Source organism: Dendrobates tinctorius, unplaced genomic scaffold, assembly GCF_039654945.1.
Source record: "Dendrobates tinctorius isolate UK_male_01 unplaced genomic scaffold, ASM3965494v1 ptg000011l, whole genome shotgun sequence".
Lineage (NCBI taxonomy): Eukaryota > Metazoa > Chordata > Amphibia > Anura > Dendrobatidae > Dendrobates > Dendrobates tinctorius.
The window spans coordinates 52,788,492-52,810,759 of record NW_027361679.1 but is presented as its reverse complement, the minus strand read 5'-3'; the positions used below and the strand labels follow the sequence as shown (position 1 = coordinate 52,810,759).

The following is a 22,268-nucleotide window of genomic DNA, read 5'->3' as shown; positions in this document are numbered from 1 at the left end:
TAGCAGAGAGGTAAGCCTACTAAAGGCTTAACATTAGTAGAGTTTGGTACTTATGGATGACATCAGTTCATTAGAATTCAGGAATATATAGTTGTATATAAATGCACTAGGTGTGTATGCTACCATAAGCGAAATTCACAAACTTCTTCTACAAGCAAGTATTCTATTGGTATCTGCTACCACTCTAAAACAAAAACCCCTCTTTTAAAGGAGTTGTGCCATGAACAAAAGTCCATTTTAATCAACAGATCTTGTAATAAAATAATTTCCACAATTGGATGTGTTTTAAAAAAATGTTAAGGCCCCGTCACACACAGCAAGATTGCTAGTGAGATCGTTGATTTTGTGACGCATCAGCGATCTCGCCAGTGACATCGCTGTGTGTGACACACATCAGCGACACCCCCCCCCCTGCCGGGTACCGCTGATCGTGCAGGATCGTCCTGGGCCATTTTTTGATCGTTGGTCTCCCGCTGGCCAGCATGCATCGCTGCGTGTGACAGCGAGAGACCAACGATCAGCGACGCTGCACGCTGGTATCTAAGGTAAACAGCGGGTTTCTAAGAGCCGCGCGGCTCTTGGATACCCGCTGTTTACCCTGGAAACCAGCGTGCACGCTGGTATCTAAAGTAAACAGCAGGTAAGAGCCTTGCAGCTCTTAGAAACCCGCTGTTAACCTTAGATACCAGCGTGCACGCTGGTTTCCAGGGTAAACAGCGGGTATCCAAGAGCCGCGCGGCTCTTAGAAACCCGCTGTTTACCTTAGATACCAGCGTGCACGCTGGTCCTGATCGCTGGAGGGGCTGTCTAGCGATGTCCTAGCGATCCCATCCATGTCGGATCATTGGTGGGATCGCTGGGACATCGTTATGTGTTACGGGGCCTTTACTGTGCTGAGATAATCTTATAAATCTGCCCCTGCTGTGTACTGTGTAATGGCCGTGTCTGACCGTGCAGGAACATGGTCTGATTATACCACAGCTCCTGGGCAAGGGAGGAAGCAAAGGAATATACAGACAGAACAGCTCGGGATCACAGCTGAGGTAAGATATTGTTTAAAAACAGGCACTGAAATATTTTATTCACTAAAAGAATCAGCTGTGATATCCTGCTGTAATCTCTGTATACTCTCTTTGCTTCCTCCCCTGCCCAGGAGCTGTAGTAGGATCAGACCTTGTTCCTGTACAGTCAGACACGGCCATTACACAGCAGGGTCACATTTATAAGATTATCTCAGCACAGGAACATTTTATTTAATACATCCAATTGTGGAAATTATTATTATTCTATGATCTATTGATTAAGATTTATTTTTGTTCATAGCACAACCCCTTTATGTAAAGTAAATCTTTACTTTTAGGCTATGTGCCCACGTTGCAGTTTTGAAGCAGAATATTCCTGAGCAGAAACGCACACCCTTTGCCGGATAACCGCGTGCGGTTTTAGACGCGGCTTTGCAAGCGATTTTGACGTGTTTGTCATGCGTTTTAACATGCATTTTCCTATGCGTTTTTGCAATACAAGGGTATGTATGCTGAATCGCACGCGATTCTGCAAAATTAATGAACATGCTGCGTTTACCGCGAAGCGATTCCGTAGCGGTAAAAAACACTCCATTAGCACAACATCTGCGGAATCAATTAGGATTGCATGGAATGCTTTTTTTAAGCGTTTCCGCGGTGAAATTGCGCTTTTAAAATCGCCGCGGAAACGCTAAAAAACGCTACGTGTGCACACAGAATAAGGCTGTGATCACAAGTAGCGGTTTTTTTGCGGCGATTTTAAACACGCGATTTTGCCGCGAAAACGCAAAAAAAAACATTCCATGCAATCCTATGGGATTCCGCAATGCTGTGCTAATGCTGCAAATTTTTCCACGGCTGAATCGCATCGCGGAAAAATACGCAGCATGCTCAATAATTTTGCGGAATCGCGGCGATTCCGCACACATAGGATTGCATTGTTCTGCTTACTTTCCGCATGTGGCTGTGCCCACCATGCGAAAAGTAAGCAGAACATTTGCGGATGATACCCAGGGGGTGGAGGAGAGGAGACTGTCCTCTGGATTGTTGGTACCATATCCCCGTAAAAAGTAGAATTAAAATAAAAAATAGGGATATTTTCACCTTCCGATGTCCCTCGCAGCGTCACCAGGCTTCAGCGATGCTCCCAGCAACTCCTATTCCCAAGGATGCATTGCGCCAATGACCTTTGATGACGTCGCGGTCTCGCGACACCGTAGCAGTCTTGCGAGACCGCAACATCATCAAAGGTCATTGGCGCAATGCATCACTGGGAACGGGACCTGCCGGGAGCATCGCGATGATCGGGAACGCTGCGAGGGACGCCGGAAGGTGGGAAAACACTTTTCTTTTTTTTTTTTTTCATTTTTAACATTAGATCTTTTTACTACTGATGCTGCATAGGCAGCCTCAATAGTAAAAAGTTGGTCACACTCGTCAAACACTATGTTTGACAAGTGTGACCAACCTGTCAATCAGTTTTCCAAGCAATGCTACAGAACGCTTGGAAAATGCTAGCATTCTGCAAGCTAATTACGCCTGCAAATCGCTAGTTTTTCCGTGGGAAATATGCGGGAATTTAATTTCGGTTTTCTCGCATATTTCCCACGGAATGGAATTCCCGTGGAAATTTCCGCGGCAATTTCATAGCGTGTGCACATAGCCTTAGGCTGCTTTTACGCTTGCCGTGTTTTTTGTGGGCTGTATTGCCATGATTTTCACGGTATTCCGGAAAAAGGGCCGCAAAAAACCTTCTCGGATCGCTGTTTTTCCCTGCTATAACAAATAGCAGGGAAAAAACGGTGATCTGGAAATATGGTGTACCGCATAAACAACTTAACGTTGTTTTTGCTGTATGATTGAAATGCATTGCTGCCGTGTCCGTAAGCCGTGAAAAATATCGAGCAAGCTCGATATTTTTTCACGGCCGCAAATACGGCCTTCACGGCCATACGGAGCACAGCCCTCCTACTAATTTTTGCGTGCCGTTTTTGCGGCCCCATAGAAATGCATTGGGCCCGCAAAAATGGCCAGCAAAAACACGGCAAGTGTAAAAGAAGCCCTACTCTGTGACTAGCTTTGATTATTTTTCCAATAAGCTACTTTTTACGGTTTTCCCCCTTTATCTCTGCTCTAACAGTGAAAATTCAGGTAAGAGAGCAAACTAATATAACCAGGAATTTAATCTTAGCATGAAGTACTCATATATTAGCACTGAGACCTCCTATATAACAGCTGGCAAAGAAGGGAAGCATACATGGAGATTTCAGCTTTGTCCATGTGAGTGACCATAGAAGAGCTATGTGAATGATTATAAGAGCCTCCTGGGAGTGACCACGGGTGGAGCCATACAAGTGACCACCGAGGAGCTATGTGAGTGACCATAGAAGAGCTATGTAAGTGATTATAAGGCTCTCATGTGAGTGACAATAGGGGAGCCCTGTGACTAACGAAAGGGGAGTTATGTGTCCTGAGATTGACCAAAGGGCTGCCTTGTTCTTGACCATAGAGGAGACATATGAGCGATTGGAAGGGTATCATGTGGGTGAGCTTAGGGTTACCAAGTGATTGACAACAGAGGAGCCATGTGAAAGACCATAGAGCAGTATTCCTTAACTTCAGCCCTCAAGTGCCACCAAAAGATCTAAGGATGCCTTGTGAGTAACCATAGTTGCCTTCTCATATAGGATCATACTTGAAATATGCTTGGTACCCATCTAAAACATGCTATTCTGAATCTGCTCTTGGTGGCAAAATGTAACTGAAGGACACTGTATGTAACAAAGTATGAGCTCTCATGTAGCCTCAGCTGTAATTCCAAGATTATTACTGACACAGTATTAACGACTACAGAACCCATCAGACTCTATAAGCATGTGACTATACTGACTATAATGAATACTATTTTAGCACCAACAATTGTCTCCTTCTAACCAGCATCTTACTTATGGTTTTTTAGCCCATTCCAGCTTTGTTTACGTCTATGATCTTGTCCCTGACATTCTTATAAAGCTCTTTGGTCTTGCCCATGTTGTAAAGGGTTAGTCTGACTGATTAATGAAGTCTGTGGACAGGAGTCTTTTATAAAGGTGACTATGTAAGACAGCTGTCTTTAATGCAGGTAATGAGTTGATTAGGAGCATCTAATTGGTCTGTAGGAGCCAGAACTCTTAGTGGTTGGTAGGGGAGCAAATACTTATGTCTCACTGCAAAATGCAAATAAATTTATATAATTTATACAATGTGATTTTCTGGATTTTATTTTTGATATTCTATCTCTCAATATTAAAATTAACCTCCCCTTAAAATTATAGACTGTTCATGTCTTTGCCAGTGGGTAAACTTACAAAATCAGCAAGGGATCAAATACTTATATCCTTCACTGTATATAAATGCTTGCTATACAGTAAAATTCCTTTAACATGCCATAATGTCACCCAGTTATTGAATGGCCATAAAATGTATCTAAAATTCTATGGTAATGAGTCTTGTAATTGGTTCTCTCTGCTACGTATGCATTCTGATATCACACGGCGCTGCGTTGGAAAGTAGCACTAGAGTCATTACAGTTTTATAAATTAGTATACAAGTCATAAAGATTATTTTAAAATAATTACAGTAACCTATAAAGGTGTCACAAATGATTCTAATGTAATGCAACATACATTTATTGTAACTAGGTGATAGATCAGCACCTGGATTACATGCATTCAGATGGAAACCCCAGCATGAACTACAGCCTGCTAAGCAATGATAATGCCTTCATGAACTATTACCCTCACTACTTTACTCAGAGGACATTGACAGCAAGGTTCCAGATGAACAACACTAAGCCGCCACATGTCCAGATGGTGAGAAAACCAGTGCTAACAGTAATGGGCTTGCTGGCTTTATTAGGTACGTGCCTGGGTAATTACTTGCTAAGCATACTCATGTCAAAAGTTTGTATTAGTCAATGAAAAGTAAAGACATTAAGAGCACCATCATAAATAATATTATTGGGCAGTGTGCAAGTGCTAGAAGGGGTTAAGTGAAAATAAGGTTGTTACTTAGGTTTTGGTCCATTTAGACTTTACTTTGCAGATTTTTTTTAACAAATGTCCACACATAAGTGATAAATGAATGTTTTATGCTTTGCAGGAGAAACCCAGATTTCCACTTCCATGGTAAGGAACGTGGATACATCCGGGGACTATAATACAGTTGGAGTCATAGCAAGCGTCCATGAACCAAAAGATGGAGATCAGGCTGATAGCTGGCAGTCAGCCATAGTCCTTTATGCTTCAGATGATAACAGAACATCAACCGAGATCAATATTGTAACTCTAAATCTGACAAATTATCCAAAGTCAAAAGGTGACTATCTTGTAAGAAATCATGTAGGAAATGATCACCAGAAAGCTACATTGCCAGCCTTAAAGGGAATCTGTCAGTGCCAACTCCTCCTGCTTGACTGACAGCTTCTCTGTTGTGTGACTTGATTCGACAGTCAAGCAGGAGGTGGCATATGGGAAATAGTTCTTAAGCCTCATTTGCATGTCAATTCAATGTAGGAAAAAACTGACCATGTAAAGGTATTGTTGGACTTGTCAAAGAGCTAAATGCACATATATACGGTATATAGTTTGATGTGAAATTCTGCTGACAAATTCACTTTATAGAGGACCCATCACTAAAATTGCAATTATTTATTTTAAAAGCAGATGTAATTAAATGTATGATTTGACATAGAATTCACCAACAAAGCATATACCAAAATTGAGCCCTTTTCTTGACACAAGCCTTTTATTCAAATTAAGAAAAGTGATTAATTTCCCGATTTTTTTCAATATCACTTGCACGGAGACCATTGTCACACAACCATATGTCCTGCATCCGGGAAAAATGGTCCAATTATGCTACTCAGACTCTGATCAGAGTTTGATGAGTGTGGGATCCATTTTTGCTTGAATGTAGAGATTAAAAAAAAAAAAAAATTCTCCTCCTTCTCCATTCTATCAGTCCCCAAAGACTCGAATGGCGCAGTACCATCCAATCATCTGAGGCAAATCACGCATGCTGTTATTTTTTTCCTCAGACCACTCGGTCCAACTAAAAAATTGTGCGTGTGCCCGTCCTCATTTAATAACATTGGTCTGAGTGCAATCTGATGTTTTAACAGATAGCACCTGGATTGAAACTACAGTAGTCTGCCTGAGCCCTTAGGCCATGTTCACACGTTCAGTATTTGGTCAGTATTTTACCTCCGTATTTATACGCCAAAACCAGGAGTGGGTGATAAATCCAGGAGTGGTGACTGTTTCTATTAACCTTTTCCACTGATTGTTCCACTCCTGTTTTTGGCTTACAAATACTGAGATAAAATACTGACCAAATACTGAACGTGTGATCATGACCTAAGATCTCATGCAGATGACCATAGTTTAGGTCTGAGTGATATCCGTTAAAACATGTACTGTGTGAGGAAGCCACACTCTACCCCTTAGGAAGCCACAGATTGGGTGGCAATTTGTGTGGGGTCTCTCTATCCTCATAAAATCATTGCCTTTTTTCACATGTCCCTTTTGGTTTTCATATTTACTTTGTGTTTCCTTGCATTTGTCTTCTGATGGTTATGTGTGTGACGGTCACATTACTATTTTTTGTGTCCTGGCTACCAAATATAATATTATATATCTTTACACACTTTTCGGTTACTGGTTTGAATATTGTGATCTCCTCATCATTGGCCAATCATTTTCAATGTTTATTGATGGATATTATGACATCATGATATTATTGGCTTAATTATTTATTACATTTCACCATTTTTGTATGCTGGTTTATACCATCTTTTTATACATTTTCTCTGGGTTTTCTGTGAATTGTCACCTTTTAGGTGGGTGAGGTTAGGCAGTCGTCTTATTTTGGGCGTGCCTGGTTTTATGTAGTCTATTGGCGTTATATAACTGTTTTTAAGCTCATATTTTTCTGTGCTAGCTTGTCTTTGATAATATAAAGAGAAAATGAATATACACTGCTCAACCAAATAAATGGAACAGGAACACTAAAATACCACATCCTAGATATCACTGAATGAAATATTTCAGTTGCAAATATTTATTCATTACATAGTGGAAAGCGTTGAGAACAATAAAACATAAAAATGATCAATGTAAATCAAAATTAATATCCAATGGAGGTCTGGATTTGGAATCATACTCAAAATCAAAGTGAAAAATCAAATTACAGACTGATCCAACTTCAGTGGATATGCTTCAAGACAAGGAAATGATGCTCAGTAGTGTGTGGCCTCCAAGTGTCTGTATGACATTCTTACAATGCCTGGGCATCATCCTGATGAGGCAGCATATGTTCTCATGATGGGTCTCCTCCCAGACCAGGATTAAAGCATCAGTCAATCTGTGGTGCAAGACAAGATGTGCCAGATGTGCTCGATTTGGATTCAGGTTTGTGAAACTGTCAGGCCAGTCCATAAGTCCACAGGATCATTGCCTTCATCATGCAGGAACTGCTGACACACTTCAGGCACATGAGGCCTCGCATTGTCATGAATCAGAAGGAACCCATTGCCCACTGCACCTGCATATGGTCTCAGAATGGGTCTGATGATCTCATCCTGGTACCTAATGGCAGTCAGGTACCTCTGGCTAGCAAACGGAAGGTTGAGCTTCCCTCCAAAGAAATGTCTCCTCACAACAATACTGACCAGCTGCCAAACTGGTCATGCTGGAGGATGTTCCAGGCAGCAGAATGTTCTCCACGGCGTCTCCAGGTGTCACTTGTGCTCAGTGTGAACCTGCTCTCATTTGTGAAGAGCACAGGACGCCAATGTCGAATCTGCCAATCTTGGTGTTCTCTGGCAAATGCCAATTGCCTTGTACGGTGTTGGACTGTAAGCAACCAAAGGTGGACATCGGTCCCTCATACCACTCTCATGGAGTCTGTTTCTGATAGTTTGGATGATAGTAGCCTGCTGGAGGTTATTTTGCAGGGCTCTAGCACTGCTCTTCCTGTTCTACCTTGCACAAAGGAGGAGTTGGCGGTCCTGCTGCTTGGTGGTTGAACTCGTACAGCTCCCTCTTAGTGTTCTGACCTGTCTCCTGGTATCTGTTCCAAGCTCTGGACACTAAGTTGACAGACACAGCTACCCATTTTGCCACAGCTCGCATTGATATACCATCCTGGATGAGCTGCACTACTTGAGCAACTTCTGTGAGTTTTACAATAGACACCACTTCATGCTATTGTACCTCTAAGGGTGAGAGCAAGGACAAAATGCAAAAGAGACCAAAAAGCCAAAAAGGATGAAAATAGAGAAATGGTCTGTGGTCACCCATATCACAAACACACCTTTATAGGGATTGTCTTGCTAATTGCCTATCATTTATACCTGTTGTCTGTTTTCACAACAGCAGGAGAAATTGATTCACAATCTGTGTTTTTTATTTTTTATAACTGGACAGGTTGATTTCACAGAAGTATGTTTGTCTTGGAGTTGCATTGTGTTGTTTAAGTGTTCCCTTTATTTTTGGAGCAGTGTATTTGTTCGTTGCCAAAAACTGCAGATTGGTGCTCTGAAGAATAAAATTGTCAAATGTAGAAATTACTTTGACCCCTCAAATATTATTTGAGTGCCAAAGTAATTTCTACATTTGATAATAAATAATAAAATAAAATAAATTATTGTATATGGTGATCACTGTGCATTCTCTTTGTTTATGGCAATTTTTGAAGTATGTATTAGGTTGATCCCGATTTATTTGGTAGTGACCTCATCTAGACATTTTCCTTTGCATCATGGGAAAGGGATATCCGAGGAATGTGGGAACTTCCTGGAGACAACTTCAGCTAATGTTAGATGATATGCATATCTTATTACCTTCAAAATGGGTTTTTGTCAGTTTTGGTGTATGCTTTCTTAATGAAATGTATGTCTTTTTTTTATTTTTACAACAATGGAGCTATGTGAAGGCTTGTTTTTTTTTGCATGGTGACCTATACTTTTTTTCAGTACCATTTGGGATATATATATGTTTTCATTAAGGTTTATTTAATTTTTTGGGGTCATGTTTCTAAGCCCATTCCAAACACCCACACCTGAAATGTGCCATACATGTAGGAATACAAGTATGAAGGCAACTGCGTGTCACTACACTCCAATAAAAAGGGGAAAGAGAAACTTCCAATTTTTTCACACAATGCCAGAAGAAATAAAAGAGAAACATCCAAAACAGTTGTAAGAAGATATGGTACAACATTGTTATTTCATGAGAATTAAATTAAATTATTTGGTTTCCTGGCGATAAAATCTTACTCTATTTCAGATCTTGTATATGTAACATACTACATGGATAATACATTAACAAATCCATATTTGGTATGGCAAAAGGCTGGAAGTCCAGATTTCCCTTCTGTTGAAGAATTTAAAGACATTCGCGATAAAGAGGTAGAACCATACAGAACATTACTTGATATGTAATACATTTATATTCATGCACTTTTTTTAATTTTACCCTTAAAGGGAATCTGTCACCCCTTTTTTCAAATATAAGCTGCCGACACCGCCATCAGGGGCTTATCTACAACATTCTGTAATGCTGTAGTAGATAAGCCCCCAATGTAACCTGAAAGATAAGAAAAAAAAAAAGTTAGATTATACTCACCCCGGCGTTCAGTCCGGTCCGATGGGTGTCACCGTCCGGTCCGGCACCTCCCATTTTCATACGATGCCGTCCTATTCTTTCCTTCCTGTCGTGGCTCCGGCGCAGGCGCAATACTGCAGTGCGCAGGCACCGGACCTCTCCCAACGCCTGCGCACTGCAGGACTCTGCTCTCAACAGGGCAGAGCAGTGCGCCTGCGCAGGAGCCACGACAGGAAGGAAAGAAGAGGACGGCATCGTATGAAGATGGGAGGCGCCGGACAGGACCGCCCCTGGGTGAGTATAATATAACTCGTTTTTCTTCTCTTTCAGGTTACATTGGGGGCTTATCTACAGCATTACAGAATGCTGTAGATAAGCCCCTGATGGCGGTGGCTGCATCTTATATACCAAAAAATAGGTGACAGATTCCCTTTAACCAGAGTGTAATAGGTAAAATACTTAGGCTATTAAATGGCTTATGAAATATATTGCATATTTAATCTATTTTTACATCTCTTGATATCTTTTAAAGGATCCAGTCATGGAAGGGCCTAGTATATTCCCTAAAGATGGTGATATGGTTATAAAAATGCAACTTCCAGTTCCTTCTGTGCTACTTGTTCATATATGTGAAAAGCCCCATTCTCCTCCTGGAAAGGTGAGCATGACGGTATTTATCTTTTGAATATGGGTTAATTTTTCAAAATAAAACTCCTTTTTTTACGCAAGCTTTGCCATAAGGCTTTATTTTCACTCTCGTTTTAGCTATGTACCTTTTCTGATTCCCAATGGATCAAGAGCAGTGTATGTACTTGTCCCATTTCTTTGATCACATATAAAGGTCACACACCTCATTGCTGTTATGTACTCTTATATTTATATACTAATATTTTCTCCCGCAAATATGGGATCTCCCTCTATGACTTGCATATTCCCCTTCAGGGTAAGTCCATATTGGATGCAGGTTTTCTAGGGTGAACCTGCAGGGAAAGCCACAAGAGTTACCTGCAAATTTTGCTGTGGATTCTTCTTTCCTAAATGAAAAGAATAAGGGTTCATTCAGACATCAGCTTTTCACGTGCAAGTTATATCCTTGATTTTCACTGATGGCCCTCATGCCTGTTATAGTCTGTGGAGCTGTTCACGTGTCTGTATATATTCGGGGACTGAATGGTCTGGAAAAAAAAATGACTGAGACATGTCCGAATTTGATCTGAGACTCAGATCAATCCCACCAAAGGAAGTCTATAGGTGTGTGAAAAAATTGGACACCATTTGGATTATTTTCACGGATTGTTTGATATAAGCAGGTTAACACATTCAAGACCTTTGACGTATATTTACGTCAAAGGTCATGTTCCTGCCTTTGATGTGTAACACAAGTTGACACTGTTTACGTAGTAAGCGTAGGGGTAATTAATTCTAATGACAAGTTGCCCTAGAGGGCGAATAGAGGTCTCCATACTAAAGATCCTAAAATAAAATATAACTTTTAATTATTAATATTGGAAAGTGTACACTACATTAGTTAAAACACATAACGCAAGAAATGGGATTAGTGAAATGGACAAAAGGATCCTAGTATTAAGGGCCCGTTACACACAACGATATTGTGAACGATATCGTTGCAACGTCACCAGTTTGGTGACGTTGCAGTGATGTCGGAACGACATCGTTGCATGTGACACTTAGCAACGATCAACGATCAGTTGGCTGATCATTAATCATTGCCTAAGGGCCCCGTTACACGCTTCAATGTCCCAGCGATCCCACCAACGATCCGACGTGGATGGGATCGCTGGGACATAGTTATTTGATTGCTGATGAGCTGTCACATTGGCAGACTCACCAGCGATCAGGACCAGTGAGCACGCTGGTATCCAGGGTAAACAGCGGGTAACTAAGCGCCGCGCTTAATTACCCGCTGTTTACCCTGGATACCTGAGTGCACGCTGGTATCCAGGGTAAACAGCGGGTAACTAAGCGCCACGCTTAGTTACCCGCTGTTTACCCTGGATACCAGCTCCCAGCGTCTGCTATATGGCGCTGGGAGCTCTCGCTGATCGTTGGTCTCTCGCAGTCACCCGCAGCGATGTGTGCTGCCCAGCGGGAGACCAATGATAAATTTTTGGCCCAGATCATACCAGCATTCACTCGGGTATCCAGGGTAAACAATGGGTAACTAAGCGCCGTGCGGCGTTTAGTTACCCGCTGTTTACCCTGGATACTAGTGTGCTCACTAGTCCTGATTGCTGGTGAGTCTGCCTATGTGACAGCTCACCAGCGATCAGCTATCTATGTCCCAGCGATCCCATCCACGTCGGATCGTTGGTGGGATCACTGGGACATTGAAGTGTGTAACGGGGCCCTTACAGTTGGCTGAGTAGGTGCATCACTGGCCATGGCCGCAGACCGTTACATAACTGGTAGGTTCTTACCTATTCTAGTCTGTAACATGGCCATCACTGCATATGATTAATTAAAATTGGTCAGCTATTAGTCTCCCCAGCATGTTTCACCAAAATGGTGTCATCAGGGGAATGAGGCTATAATGAGCTGGCCCGCAAACAACCAGAGCATATAAAGATTTGGGGGATGACATCATAATAAGGTCCATTAGTCACAGCAATCCTTAAAATGTTACCAATAGTAGACTAAGTTGTAAGCGTATCCTTTATAGCCTATAGACCGACCAAGCACAAATCATTTCACAATCCATGATTCAATTCATGCCCTTAGAATATTACAAGTATCCAATATGACAGGTGGTGTCAAGAATTGGTCTACACCAATCAGATTCCACAGCTAGTCCCAGCATTGCAAAGTACTGTACAAAAAAATCAAGTGGGATGTAGAAGCTAAGATATAATACTATACATATGTGATATGCAGTTAGTGTATACAATCAGTACATTCAAGGTTAGATAATGCTAGGCTAGGTAATGGCAGAGACGTCTGCCCTCATTAGCATGGCGCATCATCACACTTCGAACCGCACACGGTGGCACTATGACCACCATTGGTATGTATTTTGTGCTTAATTATCTATGTATATAAGGTTACATTGGCGTTGTGGACCACACTTCCCCCTGATGAAGCCATTCTTGACACCGCGATACACGTGGAGTCTTTTCAACCCCCTATTATATTTTGTTGCTTTATGTCTCTCTCTTCAGCCTGAGGGATTCCCACACCCTAGGTGCCTGTAGGTAGTAGGTATACCTATTCTTTGCTCAACTTGTCTTTTGTTTTGCTCCTTGCACCCGATCGAAGGGCGATACCCAATTATACTGCTTTCATACTTTCGCATCTATTTCACTTATGGTCAGTGGTTACTTTGCGATTGATGAGCTGATGCTTGATATACCTGCTATGGTGACATCCTTTCACCAGTCCAATTTACTGTTGGGTTTGTTTCTCTTATGAATGCGATGCTGGGTTTTTAATATATATTTCTCTAACCTTGAATGCACTGATTTTATACACTAACTGCATATAACATGTGTAGTAGTATATCTACTATCTTAGCTGCTACATTCCACTTGATGATTTTTTTGGTATAGTACTTTGCAATGCTGGGACTAGCTGTGCAATCATTGGATCCTTCTGATTGGTTAGATGTTTAATCAATGGAGCAAATTATTTGGTTTTGCCGCCTGTGCTCCGTACTCTTGCGGTTCTGCTTTGTTCTGCTTCTGCAGAACCTCTTGCTGCTATCTGCAGCTCCTCTCCACAGCCTTGCGGTTCTTCTCCTGTGTGAATAGGTCCAAACCTGTTCCTTTACACTCCACTCCTTCCTGCCAGTACCCGTACCTGCACCTCCTGTGTGAACAGGTCCAAACTTGTTCCTTCATACACCACTCCTTCCTGCCAGTACCTGCACCTGCTGTGTGAACAGGTCTATACCTATTCCATACACCACTCCTTCCTGCCCATGTCCCTGTGTCTCAGCCGTGCCTGCCTGCCAGTGTCTCAGCCGTGCCCGCCTGCCAGTGTCTCAGCTGTGCCCACCTGCCTGTGTCTCAGCCGTGCCCTCCTGCCTGTGTCTCAGCCGTGCCCACCTGCCTGTATCTCAGCCATGCCCACCTGCCAGAGTACTAGCCGTGCCTGCCATGCTCACCTGCCTGTCTGTCAGTCGCACCTATCCTAGTGTCCTGTTCCCCAGAGGGATCAGCCACAGCCAGACACCACACTGGAGTGGCACCTGGCAGCTACCCGCCGCACAAGCCTGACCTCACCGTCAGAGGCTCCAGCGATGACCAAGGTAGCTGTCCTAGTCATGCCCCTTCCAGGTAGTCTGGTTTGTGGCACAGTGGGGCCACAACTCTCTCGCTCACGCCAACCTGCCAAGGCGTCAGCGTGACAATTATGTCTGCTCCAGTTTTAATCCAATCTCCAGAAACTGTTCATTGTGGAGGTGCATGCCACAGAGGTCAGGGTAGGGGCTGTATTATCTCAGGGTCCCAAAACATTGACCAACTTGCGACCTTGTGCATTTTTCTCCAGGAAATTTTGATCTGCTGAGAGAAATTATGATATTGGGAATCGTGAGCTGCTTGCGGTTAAATTATCTTTTGAAGAATGGAGACATTTTTTGGAGGGGGCAGATCATAAAGTCACGGTGACAGATCATAAAAATGTAGCCTATATTGAATCAACGAAATGGTTAACCCCAAGACAGGCCAGATTGTCCTTATTTTCTTGTAGATTACTCTTTAACCCACAACTTTGATTAGGTTTCTCCTTCACAGCCTCCATTCTTCTTCATATAATTGTGTTTTTTATGGTATCCTCGGAGTTGGGATCGGAGATCCGTAAAGCCAAGCCGTTGGCCCTTTCCACTACCGCAGGTTCCAAATTATTTGTGCCAGTGTAAGATCATTATTCCATCTTGAGTGGTCATCCTAGAGTTACTGCTACACAAAAAGCTATTGCTAGACTGTTTTGGTTGTCATCCATGTATAATGATATTAAGAATTTTGTATCCACTTGTGAAACTTACTCATGGCTCCACTGCCAATTCTAGGAGGACTGTGGACTCAATTTTCCATGGATTTCATTACTGATTTACCTTTGTCCGGTGGGGAAACTACCATTGGGTGGTAGTTGGCTGATTCAGAAAGCAAGCTCACTCTGTTCCATTTTCGGGGTCACCTAATGCCGAAATGCCTTCCAGGTTGTTTATTAATCTTGTAGTGAGATTACATGGTATTCCTTTGGGCATTGTATCGGATGGGGGGTGCATTTTGTCTCCAAATTTGAGTGCATTTTGTAAGAAATTGGGGATTGATTTGTCATTCTTCTCTGCTTACCACCCTAAAACCAACGGTCAGACAGAGAGGACAATCAGTCGTTGGAACAAATTTTAAGATGTTTTGTTACTGCTCAGCAGGAAGACTGGTTTTATCTCTTGCTGAGGTCGCCTTTAACAGTAAGGTCATTTATTCCACTGGAACCTCAACTTTCTTTTGCAAATATGGGTTTCATCTTTATTTTATGTTAATTTTCTAGGATGAGGTCTGGGTGTCCTGGAGTATTGGTAGCCATACAGAAACGGGGATGTCTGGATGGAGGTTTTAAAGAACATTGGGGTGGCATAACTTTATCTAAAACGAAAGGCCTATAGGAAATGTTCGGTGGGTCCCCTCTTCAAATTAGAGTATAAGGTTTGGTTATATTCCAAAAATATTAAGCTGAAAGGACCATTGAGAAATTGAGTCCTAAATGTTTTGGCCTATATGAGATTCTGGAGATAGATTAAAACTTCCTCAATTTCTTTGTGTCCTTAATGTGTTCCACAAATCCCTGTTAAAAGATTTTGTTCCTTCGGTGTTGTCTGTCTCATCCCCGTCTCCTACAGTTTCTGTAATTGGAGGTTTAGAATATGAGTTGCAAAGGATCATGGATTCCTGGAGGATCTGAAATTCCCTCCAAAATCTTGTTCATTGGAGGGGATACAGACTCGAGGAGAGATCTTTTCTTCCAGCTCATTCTGTGAAAGCTGATTGATTGGTCAGGGCCTTCCATTTTAGGTTTCCCGGGAAACCTGAGTTTCTGGTAGCACCCCATTGAAAAGGTGGTACTGTCACAATTCTTCTGCTCAGTGTGTCTTGGATGCAGTGAGTGACAGCTCTATCGTCCAATCGAGTTCAGGGGCATACTGAGTTGTCAGTGTTTTGATAGACGGCTCAGCCATTCAATCTGAGATTGGGAGGTGCTGAGCTTCCTTCAGCTATTCTCTGTTTTATTACCCAGCTACTTATCTAAGCTGTAAATCCTGGATTTCTGCCAGTCGTAGCATCTGCTCGGTAGTGCGTGTTTGCATTGTAATTCTGTGCTCTGTTTGTTATTCCATTGGTGACTGACCTTGGACCTTGTTCTGAGCTTCAATTTGCCTAGCCCCTTTGCTCTGATCTGCTACCTTCCTGTTTTTCAGATCTCAGATTGTGACCTGACTACAGTTTTGTCTTTCGACTTTAGTTTACGACATGATCTTTTGGTATCTGACTACCCTGCCTCACGGATTGTCCGTGAGTAGTGACTAGAGTCACATATAACTAACCTCTTAAGCTAATGTAAAAAAAAAACATAGAGACACACTCAAATAGTCAGCTCACCCTGAAGAATTCCACTGCATGGAGAATTCAGAGAAGATAAGAAATTCCAGCAGCAGGAGATTCCGGTAAAATTTGAGAAAAATATCTAAATGTCAATTGCAACCAAAGGCCACTACCACATAAAAATGAAAAGGTTGCGCAAACACTCCTCTATTTGCCCTCCATTGCAACATGTGATTATACCTGCCTTTGATATGAGACCGCACACCGAGCCCACATCTTTCCCGCACATGACTGATTTAATGAAAAATACAGAAGTGGTGACTTGTTTCTATTATACTTTTCCTCTGATTGTTCCACTTTTGATTTTGGCTTACAAATACTGATATAAAATACTGACCAAATACTGAATGTGTGAATGTGGTCTTCAACTGTATTAGGCCGGTTTCACCCGTTCGTTTATTTCTCGTACCAGAGGTATCTGTGTCCGTATGTGTAAGGCTAGTTTCACACTTGCTTTTTTTTGCAGCGCGTTTTTCCCGCAAAAAAACACATTGAAAAAACGCATACAAAAGCATACAACTGCTGCGTTTTTTTCAAGCATTTTTATGAGCATGCATGAAAAAAACGCAGCGTTTTTATGCGTTTGTATGCGTTTTTAGTGCGTTTTTACCGCGTTTGCGTTTTTTTCCAACATTAGGTGGCCCCTCACACTAACCCAAACCATGACTTTACTAACCCTGACCCTAACCCTAACCCTGACCCTAACCCTTAACCAAATCATACTTAACCCAAACCCTAAACCCTAACTAACCCTAACCCTGACCCTAACCCTGACCCTAACCCTGACCCTAACCCTTAACAAAACCATACTTAACCCTAACCCTAACCCTGACCATAACCCTAACCCTGACCCTAACCCTTAACCAAACCATACTTAACCCTAATCCTGACCCTAACCCTGACCCTAACCCTTAACAAAACCATACCTAACCCTGACCCTAACCCTAACCCTAACCCTAACCCTGACCCTAACCCTTAACCAAACCATACTTAACCCTAATCCTGACCCTGACCCTAACCCTTAACAAAACCATACTTAACCCTAACCCTAACCCTGACCCTAACCCTTAACCAAACCATACTTAACCCTAATCCTGACCCTAACCCTGACCCTAACCCTTAACCAAACCATACTTAACCCTAACCCTGACCCAAACCCCAACCCTAACCCTGACCCTAACCCTAACCCTAAACCCCCTTAACTAACCCTAACTCTAACCCAAACCCCTAAATTCCATGGTTAAAAAAAAAAAACGCATATGCAAAAAAACGCATACATGAGCATGCCATTGCGCACATATGCGCATCCATAGGCTATAATGGCCATTTTTAGCGCAAAACGTGCGCATATGTGCGCATGCGCTTTTTTGCAGGGCCAAAAAATGCAACATGCTGCGTCTGGAAAATACAAACGCACACCCCAAAAAAACGCAGCGCATGAAAATCGCATACATGCGCTTACAAGCGCGCAGGTATGCGCACCCATGTTAAATATAGGGGAAAAAACGCATGCGCACATATGCGTTTTTTTCCAGCGCTAAAAAACGCAAATGTGAAACCAGCCTAAGGCTACACGTTGCGGATTTTGATGCGGATCCGCAGCTTTTTTTCTGCAGTGTAGTGCACTTGCAATGTTAGTCTATTGTAAATGAAGAATTGCTGTGCACATGCTGTGGAAAAATCTGCACAGATTTGCGGTGGATTTTTTTTCCGTAGCATGTCAATTCTTTTTGCGGATCCCCAGCAGCGTTCTCTCTCTCTCTCGCTCTCTCTCTCTCCCTTTCGCTCTCTACCACCTAACAAATCAGCACACCAAAAAACGCACTACAATCCGCAGGAAATCTGCAAGTGTTTTCTGGCAAGAGATGCCGATTTTGTGCCGAAAATTCCGCACACTAATCTGCAACGTGGCACATACCCTAATACTTGCAGCACACGTGTGACAACTGTGTGCCGCATCAGTACCACATGGACGGATGCTGAAGACGGCTCTCATCATTCTCCCCTGCTCTGCCGGCGATAAGCGCAAGCAGGGGAGAATGATGAGAGTTATATTAAAGTCAGAACTATGACACCAGGTGGAGGCTTTAGGGACTATTACTCCCATCATCTAACACCTGCTACTGCTAATAACAGTGAAAGCAGGAGCGAATGATCAGGGTATTCCTCACCCGCCACCTGCGATCTAACTAAATAAATGAATGAAACACCCTACGTGGGTTCCCCCCTATTTTCTATAAACAGCCAAGCAAAACTCACAACTGGGGGCTGCGACCCTCAGCTGTCAGCTTCAGCAAGGTTGGTTATAAAGAATAGAGGGGTCCCCACGCTGTTTTTTAAAATTATTTAAATAAATAATTAAAAAAAAACGGCATGGGGTCCGCCCCATTTTTGACAACCAGCCTTGCTAAATCTCACAGCTGGGGGTTGGTATTCTCAGCCTGGTAAGGAGCCATTGATATAGCCCCCCCAGCCTAAAAACAGCAGCCCACAACTGCCCAGAAAAGTCCCATCTATTGGATGAGCCAATTCTGGCACTTTGCCTGGCTCTTCCCACTTGCCCTGTAGCGGTGGCAAGTGGGGTTCATATTTGTGGGGTTGTATTGTCAGGTGACATCAAGCCCCGAAGTTAGTAATGGAGAGGCATCTATAAGATTCCCCCATTACTATCCCCATAGTCACATTGTAAGAAACCACAAACACCCAGAATAAAGTCCTTTAATTGAAAAAATGACACAGACTCCTTTAATATTCTCAATTAAACCAAACTTACGACCTCGCCTAATTCTACCAAAGCCCTCAATCTCCTGTAATAAAAATAAAATAAATGAACAACAATATACCATACCTGCCCGTTGTTCTGTCTGACACCGTAATTTATGTCTGGGGTCTAAATAGTTTTCAACCTGGACGGTGCCAAGATGCAACCTTCCTGGCTAAGAACCATGTGTGAATGAGCTGCTGTGAGCGCAGCATCATTGACCAGCAGTGACATCATCGATCTGCTGTGAAGACACTGACCTTGAACTGCGGTGACCTCATCACTGACTTTTTCCCATGGTCCTGAGGTCACCGCAGTTCAGGCAGGCTGGGAACCTTGATGACGTCACCGCTGGACAATGATACTGCGCTCACAGCAGCTCATTCACCAGTTGTTCTCAGCCGGAACGGTCGCATCTTGGCACCATCCAGGTTGGAAACTATTTAGCCCCCAGACATGGATTACAGCGTGGGACAGAACGACATACAGGTATGGTATATTGTTGTTTTTCTATTTTATTTTTATTACAGGAGAACGAGGGCTTCAGTGGAATTAGGCAAGGTCGTAAGTATAGTTTAATAGAGAATATTAAAGGAGTCTGTGTCATTTTTTCAATTAAAGGACTTTATTCTTGCTGTGTCTTTATTTACATTATAACACTAGAGGATTGGTAATGGAGAGGTATCTAATAGACACCTCTCCATTACTAAGCCGTGGGTTTGATGTCACCTGACAATACAAAGGTGACATCAATCCCACAAATATTACCCAACTTGCCACAGCTATAGGGCAAGTAGGAAGAGCCGGGCAAAGTGCCAGAGTTGGCGCATTTAACCGATGCACCTTTTCTGGGAGGCTGTGGGCTGCTGTTTTTAGGCTGGAGGGGACAATATCCATGGCCTCTTACCAGCCTGAGAAAACCAGCCTCCAGCTGTGAGCTTTAGCAAGGCTGGTTGCCAAAAATGGGGGGACCCACGCCATTTTTTTAATTAATTATGTATTTTAATAATTAAAAAAACAGCATGGGGACCCCTCTATTCTTGATAACCAACCTTGCTGAAGCTGACAGCTGAGGGTTGCAGCCCCCAACTTGCAGGTGGCTGGGGAGGAATACCCCGATCATCATCTTCCTGTTGTCACTGTTATTAGCGGCAGCAGGTGTCAGATGATGGGATTAATAGTCCCAAAAACCCCAACCTGCTGTCATTATTCTGACTTTAATATAACTCTCATCATTCTCTTCTGCTTGCGCTGATCTCCGGCACAGCAGGGGAGAATGATGAGAACTGTCTTCAGCACCCGCTGCCAGGAACAGTGCTTAAAGGGAATCTGTCACCCTATTTGTCACCCTATTTTTCAGCTGCCAGCACCAACATCAGGGGCTTATCTACAGCATTTTGTAATGCTGTAGATAAGCCCCCGATGTAACATGAAAGATAAGAAAAATGAGTTAGATTATACTCAGGGGCGTTCCGGGTCCGGTTTTGGTCCGATGGGTGTCACGGTCCGGTCCGGCGCCTCCCATCTTCTAACGGTGACGTCTTCTTCTTTCCTGCCTGTCATGGCTCCTGTGCAGGCGCACTGCTCTGCCCTGTTGAGGGCAGAGCAGAATACTGCAGTGCGCAGGCGCCGGTCCTCTGCCGGCGCCTGTTCACTGCAGGACTCTGCTCTGCCCTCAACAGGGCAGAGCAGTGCGCCTGCGCAGGAGCTGCGATGGGAAGGAAAGAAGAGGACATCACCACTAGAAGAAGGGAGGCGCCGGACCGGACCGTGACACCCATCGGACCAAAACCGGACCCGGAACGCCCCTGGGTGAGTATAATATACAGTCATGGCCAAAAGTATTGACACCCCTGCAATTCTGTCAGATAATATTCAGTTTCTTTCTGAAAATGATTGCAAACACAAATTCTTTGGTATTATTATCTTCATTTAATTTGTCTTAAATGAAAAAACACAAAAGAGAATGAAGCAAAAAGCAAAACATTGATCATTTCACACAAAACTCCAAAAATGGGCCGGACAAAAGTATTGGCACCCTCAGCCTAATACTTGGTTGCACAACCTCTAGCCAAAATAACTGCGACCAACTGCTTCCGGTAACCATCAATGAGTTTCTTACAATGCTCTGCTGGAATTTTAGACCATTCTTCTTTGGCAAACTACTCCAGGTCCCTGATATTTGAAGGGTGCCTTCTCCAAACTGCCATTTTTAGATCTCTCCACAGGTGTTTTATGGTATTCATGTCTGGACTCATTGCTGGCCACCTTAGAAGTCTCCAGTGCTTTCTCTCAAACCATTTTCTAATGCTTTTTGAAGTGTGTTTTGGGTTATTGTCCTGCTGGAAGACCCATGACCTCTGAGGTAGACCTAGCTTTCTCACACTGGGCCCTAAATTATGCTGCAAAATTTGTTGGTAGTCTTCTGACTTCATAATGCCATGCACACGGTCAAGCAGTCCAGTGCCAGAGGCAGCAAAGCAACCCCAAAACATCAGGGAACCTCCGCCATGTTTGACTGTAGGGACCGTGTACTTTTCTTTGAATGCCTCTTTTTTCTCCTGTAAACTCTATGTTGATGCTTTTGCCCTAAAAGCTCTACTTTTGTCTCATCTGACCAGAGAACATTCTTCCAAAATGTTTTAGGCTTTTTCAGGTAAGTTTTGGCAAACTCCAGCCTGGCTTTTTTATGTCTGGGGGTAAGAAGTGGAGTCTTCCTGTGTCTCCTACCATACAGTCCCTTTTCATTCAGATGCCGACGGATAGTACGGGTTGACACCGTTGTACCCTCGGACTGCAGGGCAGCTTGAACTTGTTTGGATGTTAGTGGAGGTTCTTTATCCAACATCCGCACAATCTTGCATTGAAATCTCTTGTCAATTTTTCTTTTCTGGCCACATCTAGAGAGGATATCCACAGTGCCATGGGCTTTAAACTTCTTGATGACACTGCGCACGGTAGACACAGGAACATTCAGGTCTTTGGAGATGGACTTGTAGCCTTGATATTGCTCATGCTTCCTCACAATTTGGTTTCTCAAGTGCTCAGACAGTTCTTTGGTCTTCTTTCTTTTCTCCATGCTCAATGTGGTACACACAAGGACACAGGACAGAGGTTGAGTCAACTTTAATCCATGCCAACTGGCTGCAAGTGTGATTTAGTTATTGCCAACACCTGTTAGGTGCCACAGGTAAGTTATAGGTGCTGTTAATTACACAAA

General features: G+C 43.0%; 1 protein-coding gene across 4 annotated transcripts in view; it reads left to right on the top strand.

Moving 5' to 3' along the window:
* IDUA (alpha-L-iduronidase) overlaps positions 1-22,268 on the top strand; it is a 214,126-nt gene that overhangs the window by 164,610 nt on the left and 27,248 nt on the right. For 3 of the 4 annotated variants that reach the window (XM_073542224.1, XM_073542251.1, XM_073542243.1), the window contains 4 exons: positions 4,703-4,919; positions 5,163-5,378; positions 9,350-9,471; positions 10,200-10,337. In XM_073542224.1, the coding sequence (XP_073398325.1) occupies positions 4,703-4,919; positions 5,163-5,378; positions 9,350-9,471; positions 10,200-10,337 (693 nt within the window). The remainder of the gene's footprint in view (positions 1-4,702; positions 4,920-5,162; positions 5,379-9,349; positions 9,472-10,199; positions 10,338-22,268) is intronic. The other variant, XM_073542233.1, reaches the window with a different exon arrangement.